General features: G+C 29.5%; 1 protein-coding gene across 1 annotated transcript; it reads right to left on the minus strand.

Moving 5' to 3' along the window:
* Nucleotides 1–1,394: 1,394 nt before the first annotated feature.
* On the minus strand, nt 1,395–3,110 carry LOC108742623 (abnormal long morphology protein 1-like). The gene is made up of 3 exons (XM_018477896.1): nt 2,931–3,110; nt 2,478–2,823; nt 1,395–2,200 (listed from the first exon to the last, which is right to left on the minus strand). Exons 1-3 carry the CDS (start codon nt 3,071–3,073, stop codon nt 1,538–1,540), a joined length of 1,152 nt encoding a protein of 383 aa, XP_018333398.1. The 5' UTR covers nt 3,074–3,110; the 3' UTR covers nt 1,395–1,537.
* Nucleotides 3,111–9,054: the final 5,944 nt, after the last annotated feature.

The following is a 9,054-nucleotide window of genomic DNA, read 5'->3' on the forward strand; positions in this document are numbered from 1 at the left end:
TGTGATATTTATAAAATGAAGTAAGTACCTTCCTTAAAAAACATTGTAGATAAAACATCTTCAATAAGCACTCGTAAATCGAAGGCCATTTACCCTCTTACATGTAGTTAAATTTCAGTGGTCCCCGACTTAATTCATCACAAATGAATGGCAACAGTCACAGATCTTACAGCATGAATCGTATGCCTCCACCAGCACGAAATACAAGTACACAGCATGATGACTTGATTAAATTTATTTACGAATCGTGGCATAGAGTTTCACAAGAAGTGGACAGAAACACAGGCCAAACTGCAGTTTACTATCACGAACAAGAACCAACATCTTTAAAAAACTTCGAACCTTTTAATTTAGAGGCTTATTGGGGACAACGATCAGTGCAGAATCTACATAGTTTGCAAAATTACCATCAAACACAACATTAATTGTTGCTGGCCAGAATTGTTACTAAATAGAGTACATGTTACTGCCCTTTTTTATTTCAGTAAAGGCCTTAATGTAGAACCTTAATGTATCTATTCTTTTTTATATGGAAATAAGTCAACCATTTTAAAATGTAACTAAAATTCTGCTCAAAAACTCGAAAGCAAAAGAATAGAAACGAGGTCACAGTTATTATTTAGTTAGGTAAAACAAATTATAACTTTGAACTATTTGAACATTTTTTACAACTTTATTTATAAGTTTATTGTTTAAAACGTAAAGTATATTTAAAAATTTTTGCTACTATGAAATTATTAGTTTGAATTCGTAAAATAATCGTGTATATTTTTTTAATTCAGCATGATTTAACTTGTGTAAGATTTAACTATACTTAAGTTATGACCAAACTGAAAGAATATTGTATAAAAATAAGAAGGAATTGTAACAAACGGTTTATTATGTATTGTATGTATTTATTATTATTCCATTTTAATGTAGGACTTTTAAGTAATTACGTTTATTACATTATTTTACAACCTACCAAACTTTGTATTTCTTTTGTAGTAACAGAAATAAATAAGTTAAATATTCTCATCTGAAGTTTGTATTCTATCGAAGAAGACTAAATACATACGCACTTAGATTCTATAACAAAATACGTTAATTAAAAGCACTCGTTAACAAATAGATTTAATTGGAAAGTAATTACATGTGAAATAAATTATCACCGTTTGAATTATTTTCCCCAAAAGGAAACAGGTGGCGTCATCTATTAGAAGTTACATGAATTGCATTAAGCTTTTTATCAGTGGTGGAACAGTAAGGTTGTTCAATTTACCACAAAATAAATTTATTAAAAGACAAGAGGGAATAAAACATTTATTTATAACATAATAATAAAAGATATGACATACAAATTATCTGGAAGCATTAAAAATTATGTTAAAATTACCTTATAATGAAAACACTTGCTTAACATCCTTTTTGCTTCAATTCCCTTTATTGTTGAAATGAACTTATACTGATATGGAATTAATTTAGATTATTTTATAACACTTGTAGATAAACACTTGAAATAATTCAACTTAATGGTACTTGAAGTCTGACGACATTTTTATTTATACCCACTCACCTCAGAACAATTATCACAATAACACGATTCCTTTTTCAACAAGTTTACCAAAGTTTCTAATCTCTCTATACGACTTTCAGCACCACTTATATCATTTTGTGTTTGAAGTTCCATTTGAACCCTCTCTTTTCTCATGGTTTTTACGACGTCTTGTAGAATGGCGTTTTGCTTTTCTAATTCGTCAAATTTTTGGTGTTTTATTTCACAGCAAACTCCACTTTCTGCTCCAGTCATTTTTAATTGAATTTCGGAGTATTTATTCTTCCATTCCTGAGCTTCTGTTAAAGCATTTCCGTATATTTTACTAGCCTCCGATAACTTTTCTTTTAATACTTTATTTTCGATAGTTAAATTATCTGTTCTATCTGTAAGTGCTTTGACTTCTTCGTTTAAATGTTTTAGATCTGCTTGATATTTTTCTATTTCCGATGAGGAATTGGACATATTTTGCTCTAGTTTCAGGCAAGTGTCTTTCACTGTTATCAAATCCGATGTTAAATTGCTTCGGATAGTTTCTAAGGACTTAAGTTCCTGTTCAAAAGCAGTCTTTTCACATAAATATTTTTCCTCTATCTGCCTCAATTTGTCTTGTAGTTGAAGGTAGTCGTCAATTTGTTTTTGTAAACGGTCAGTCAAATTCGTTACCTAAAAATCATTTTCACGATCTAAGGTGTAACATTCTTTTTTCTTATCTATTATTATATCATTATGGTAAAAAATGATACACTTTTTTAGTATTGATTAGGGAGTCAAATCATTCCTAAAGGTAATGTTGGGCTTTGGCATGGAAGAGATCCTGATGGAGCCGCCTGTTAGGGCGAATTACGATCAGACGCAATATATTAAATACTTATTAAACAGTGAGATTTTAATTCAACTATGCCAAAATTTTATTATTAATAACGAATTTTGTTTATTTTACCGTCTGTTTTTCGAATCTCAACTTTTCTTCGGCAGCCATTAACTTTTCTTTAAATTCATATTCCTTCTCTTGCAATATTGAATCGAAATGTTGTTTCATTTCAAATTCCTTTTTCTTCAAGTCTCTTAGGTGTTGGTTGATCAAACTTTCATTGCGCTTGTTTGCTTCTTGGAGATCTTGATTGAAACAATTAATCGATTTTTGATTGATTACTTTTTGCTTTTCCACATCTTTCTTAGTTTCTGTAAGTTCTGACTCTAATTTGAAAATTTTGCAGTGGAGGGTTTGTATTTCTGCAATTTTTCTTTTGATAGCTTCTTGCAGTTTACCATTTGACAAGTTAAGTCTGATGAAAGATAATGGAAGCTTAACAAAATAAATCCATTTAAAATTGTAATACATATGATAATGATAATGAATATCAAAATCAGTTTTTGACTGTTACCCACTGACCGTTCAATTTCTTCATCCTTCAATTTGATTTGATTTTGGTTAAATGTGTAATCTCTCTCCAATTTCATCAAATCTTGAAACAGTCTACTGTAGTTATTCGTACTATACTCCATTGAAGCATCGCAATTGAAATAGTAATACATTTCTTCTTCTGTGAAAATTTTTGAAAAGGTTTTACGTTAAAGTCACTTGACACTAGCTTACTTTCCTTTTCTGTTCATTACTTTCGTCTATTTTTGTCAAATAGATAACGTTGTATGTCTATCAATAAAAACAAAATAAAACACTGAAGGGGTTGCTTTTAAAATGTGGAAATTAAAGATAGACCAACACATTGTCCAAAATATTTTAGACAAGTTTTAAATTTGATATGTAATAGGTAACACATCTGCGACGTCCGGCCAATTTATGTAAAATAATGTAGATATCTTTTACTTATACTATTTATTGGAAAACTATGTGAAACAAATAAGTAAATAAATATACTGAGATAAAATTGAATTTAATCAGCAACAAGTGTTGCATTTATTAAGTCCATCAAAGTTTAACCGTCGAACAGATATGGAACCAGAATTGCACAAATCCTTTGAGCAGATTTTGCAATGTCCAATCTTCTTTTTAAATTTTTTCTTCATACGTTTACAAAATTTTTTTGACCCACATCCACGAAAAGCTTTGTCGTTTATGCTGTAACTTGCGCAGTTATGATTACAATCCATTAATTCCAACGGTTTCATGCAAGATCCCTTCCGAATATTATCGCTGCAGTAGTAACAAAGTAGTGCGTCTTAAAAATCAATCGAAATTGGTTATACTTGAAATTAAAAAATAATACAAATCCTTACTTGAAATATTACCGACAATTAACAGTAACAGTAAGATAATGCACAGTGTAAATGATCTCGAAAAAAACATTTCCTTTATTGGTCATTTTTCTTTTCAAATGAACATAAAATAAAACGTAAAAAATAATTGATCATAGGGACAAACTTGACAATTAATTATTAAATTAATTGATTGGACTATTTCAATTGTCAAACAAACTTTTTAAATAGATCAGTTTTAGTGGGAACAAGCAACACTCTATAGATTTTTAAGTAATTTATTGTTAATTGCATACTGACATCAAAAACATTACAAAAATACAATGATAATATAGTTAAGAAGACAAACTTAAATTTATTGGGCTTTATTACAGCTGAACACAATTTAGTTTTTGTATACATATAGTTTATTCCATTATTTAACATGAATTTTTAAATTATATTGCTATATATTATAACATTTTATTTATTATGTACTTACTTGTAGGTAAGCATATTAATGATTGATTTTATTGAGGATAAAAAGAAGAATTGCATATTGCTTTTATTATCTATTTTACATATACTTTATAGATTATCGGTACAATACGAAAATTTTTATATCAGTGGCGGCTTCAAGAAAACAAGACACAACAATAACGTAATCCACTTTATATAATTTATGATTTATAAACAAATTCTTCATAGGGCGCTTTGATTACATACCTACTTCTCTGCCCTATCGTTGTAAAATCCGGAAATATACGTGGTACCAACACCATTACCTACTAAATATACTGCGTGCCAGCACAATATGGGAATACGATCGTTTTGCTTTTTTCAACGGCTGAGAATGAATCAGTGATTTGAATCATTTGAGATAAATTCTGGGCTGATTTAAATGTTATTCCGGTGGGTACTACTTTTTCTCTTCTTAATTTACGTTTGTTATATTTTTACTGTACGTCCATTTTGTAGCTGGTGCTGGTACCGTATATATTTTCAGATTTTACGATGACTTGTGCTGGTGTTAAGTATATTTAGTAATATCGCAACTGGATATGGGTAAGAACTTACTTTACTTTCGATGAATTACATATAGATATATTATATAATCAAAGGTTATAAGAAGGGGTAAACTTCCCTGTCTTGTGTATCTTACTACCATCCGCCACTGAATTTAATTACATCATATTCAAGGTAATTGGAAAAAAAATTAAAATAATGGTAGTAATAATCTCTTAGTGATTTAGTTTTATATAATATACAATGGCTCATCGCTTAAACCATTTTACTTATTATATAAATACATACATAATTTTTTTTGGTGTTCCAGTTTCTGTATAAATGACGTTTTCGATATTAACCTTCTATAAATATGTTTAGGGATCATTTTATGCTGGATAATTAAATTTGCAATTTTGTGCACAAACGATACGGAATAAGTAAGAAATCGTACTCGCAGTTCCGAAGATTTGAATTTTGTAATTATTCATTTAGATTTTAGTGATAAGATACGAAACTTTAAAGTGATTTATGAGAAGAACCTACTTATAAAATGAAAAAGTGTTTTTGAAAAATGTTAATTGATGTTCGTTCGTTGCTCTGTAGTAATGAAAAGTATGTGGTAATGTGATGCCTTACATACGTATACCCTGTGATATTGATTATACATAATTGGTGTTTGTTTTTTTAAATTAAAATGTTCAAAGACTTAATTTAATTATCAAATTAAAATTATTATTTTTAAATCTTCATAATGAACCTTAAAACTGGATTTCAGTCCAATCTTCATTTATTAATTGCTCGAATTATATTGAGCTTTCCGGAACATTATTTTTAGAAAATCAATTAAAAGACAAATAAAACAGCAGAAAGTTGTTTAGTTTTGATTTTAAGGTCTAATTTTCATGGTAAAAAATTAATAGAAGGTATGTATACTTTTATTTTTCCTTTTATTTGATTGATCAGTGACATCGACCAATTTTACGTCATTCTTCTCTTTTCTTGAGTACAATTTTAAAGCTAAACTGTTACCTTGTAACCATGAGTAATTTAACTAATTGGTTTTTGAAATCTCTTAATTAAGATTATAAGCTATTTTAAACGAAGTCGTGACGTATTTATTTTCGTATTCTTGACCATCTAGTTTTTTAGGTTCAAGTCAATTTTAATCTTTTGTATGATATAAACGCGCGGCACGGCGTCCTAAGATGACACGTGTTTTGACGAAAGTGTGTTTTTGTGAAGACGAAGAAAATGATTTATAATTTCGACTCCTCTTTAACCAATTTTCAAATCTGGACACGAAAAATTTTGCATTTTACGTTGGTTCCAACCAATGTAAATTAGTTAGGTATAAAAGCGCGTCAGGGTGTCGTAAGATGACATGTGTTTTGCGGAAATTGAAGAAAATGATTTATAATTTCGACTCCTCTTTAACCAATTTTCAAATCTGGACACGAAAAATTTTGCATTTTACGTTGGTTCCAACCAATGTAAATTAGTTAGGTATAAAAGCGCGTCAGGGTGTCGTAAAATGACAAGTGTGTTGATAAAAGTGTGTTTTTGCGAATTCAAGGAAATTACTTATAATTTCGGTTCCTTTTCAACCAATTTTCAAATCAGGACGCGAAAAGTTTTGCACTTTACGTTGGTTCCAGCCGCTGTAAATTAGTTAGGTATAAAAGAATGGCAGGGTGTTGTAAAATGACATCTGTGTTAACGAAAGTGAGTTTTTGCGAAATCGAAGGAAATGACTTATAATTTCACTTCTTTTTTAACCAATTTTCAAATCAGGACGCGTAAAATTTTTCTCATTACTTTGGTTCCATTCAATTTTCATTAGTTAGGTATAAAAGCGCGGCAAGGTGTCGTAAGATGATATGTTTTTTGATGAACGTGTGTTTTTGCGAAATCGAAGAAAATGAATATTTTTAAGTAATTTATTGTTAATTGCATACTGACATCAAAAACATTACAAAAATACAATGATAATATAGTTAAGAAGACAAACTTAAATTTATTGGGCTTTATTACAGCTGAACACAATTTAGTTTTTGTATNAATTATAATTTCGGTTCCTTTTCAAATCAGGACGCGCAAAATTTTGGTCTTTACATTGGTTCTGGCCGATGTTAATCAGTTAGGTATAAAAGCATGGCAGGGTGTCGTAAGATGACATGTGTGTTGACGAAAGTGTGTTTTTGCGAAATCGAAGAAAATGAATTATAATTTCGGTTCCTTTTCAAATCAGGACGCGCAAAATTTTGGTCTTTACATTGGTTCTGGCCGATGTTAATCAGTTAGGTATAAAAGCATGGCAGGGTGTCGTAAGATGACATGTGTGTTGACGAAAGTGTGTTTTTGCGAAATCGAAGAAAGTGATAAGGTAATAATTAAAAGTTCTTTTTAACCAAGTTTTAAATTCGGATGAGCAAAATTCGCTTTTTACAGTAATTCAAGCCAGTTCTTATTTTTATGATTTAAAAACGCAATAGGGTGTCGTAAAATGACATGTATTTTGATGAAAATGGGGTGTTGCTTAATCGAAGGAAACGACACGTAATATCGACTTCTTTTTTACCAATTTTAAAATTTCGGTCGTTAAATTCACATTGAATTCAATATATAACGTTCTTCCCTGTTTTTTTTTTTTATTGTCCCACACTTTGCGTAGGTACATTTTCCTATTGATTTTATGAATTTTTAATAACTGCTATACGCAAGGCCAAAAAGCTAATAACATATTCTGAAGACGAAAGCGAAGTTTTACAATAGATCTGATAGATGGTATTAGAAAATTTTTGAAGCTGTAATTACATTTAATAGTCGTTATATTGCTATTACTACGTTTATAATACATGTATGTATAGTTGTATAAAGGGTAATAATAGGTACCTACCTACATTATTATACATTTGTTCGTTTTTAACATTAAACATTTAGACATTGAGCCACTTGGTTTGGTCCAAATACAATATGTATAAGATACTTTACGTATAAGCTGAATAATCAATAAACTTTTGTTTGCTATTATCACTCATTAACAAATTTTCATTTTTGGGTAAATAGGGATAACTACTACATAAAAATTATGATATATATCTTCATATAAATTATCAAATTCTCTAAGACATCCGCTTCGAAAGTTTTCCTTTTGCTAGCAGAAAAGCTGTTACAGCTAAAAATTGTTATTACTGATAACAGTAAGGATTAAATAAAGTGAATTTTTACTGATTCATTATGATAAAACTGAATAGCAAAATACAAGAGTTAAGCACGTATATATTCAAGAGTCAGTGGCGGATTATAGGGTAAGCAGGTCAAGCAGAGCCCCAGAAAGTACCATTGTTTTAAAGTATTTTTTAACAAAGTTTTTTTATTAAGAAGGTTTAGTTTAAAGCAATCATTAGGCGCTTTAGGTATTGGTTTAGTCAGTGACTTATAGTGACTGGTTATGACGCTCTGATGGATGGAATCTAATGAGATCGAAATCGCAATCCGTTCCAAAAATTTCTGATCAAGAACTTAATATAAATATTTTATTAAAATGATTTGTGTGTTTATCACGTACATGTGTATTCTGCATTGTCGATTTGGTTAGGCAAGGTGATATAAGTACCTCATTAGTAAAGCCTTGTATACTTTATTATAAGAAAATACACAGTAGATGGCGACATATTGCCTATACCTGAAAGTTTTTACTTTGCTAGTTGTAATTGATGAATTTGCAAGAAATAAATCAAGACAAATATGCATCCATATAAAAATGGTTATAATATTGTTATTTTATTTGTTTCCCAGTTTCTTTGGTTGAATTCTAATGCTAACGTTGCCTAACTTGTGATTAAAATAGGGCATAAACTAAATTTCTGTGTATTTTGTTCAACATCTAAACACAGTTCAACACTGGTAGAAAATTTTAAAATTCTTGGAGTCACAAGGAAGTACTTAAAAGAAAGGTTTTTCTGGGGTTCAGATTTTCACTAAAGAAAAGCAAATATACAAAGAAAAACGTTTTTACAGTGTTTTGTAGTTTTTAATTGAAACATTGTTGTATTAGTTTTGATTCAATAAAAACTTCTTACTTTTTGCCTTTTTACTGCTTAGTGTCCCTCATTTAACTGAATCCGTCACCGACTAATCAAATAGTTGGAGTTTAAAACTTCTAAACGAATTAATGAACCCTATAGTCGCTTTTCTGAACCATTTTATCATATCTTAATTAAATCAGTTAACAATAATTCTTCTTTATTGTTAATTTAGATAACAGTATCTAAACAAAACCTTATGATTTTGTTTTTGAATCTATAACATCT

This window comes from Agrilus planipennis, unplaced genomic scaffold (assembly GCF_000699045.2).
Source record: "Agrilus planipennis isolate EAB-ADULT unplaced genomic scaffold, Apla_2.0 scaffold335, whole genome shotgun sequence".
Lineage (NCBI taxonomy): Eukaryota > Metazoa > Arthropoda > Insecta > Coleoptera > Buprestidae > Agrilus > Agrilus planipennis.

Bases quoted from the DNA above. Each gene is read 5' to 3' on its own strand.
- LOC108742623 (XM_018477896.1), bottom strand. From the start codon at position 3,073: ATGTATTACTATTTCAATTGCGATGCTTCAATGGAGTATAGTACGAAT. The intron at 2,824-2,930 runs GTCAGTGGGTAA...ATCTTTCATCAG, and splicing joins AAGGATGAAGAAATTGAACG to ACTTAACTTGTCAAATGGTA. The intron at 2,201-2,477 runs GTAAAATAAACA...AATGATTTTTAG, and splicing joins TGAGATTCGAAAAACAGACG to GTAACGAATTTGACTGACCG.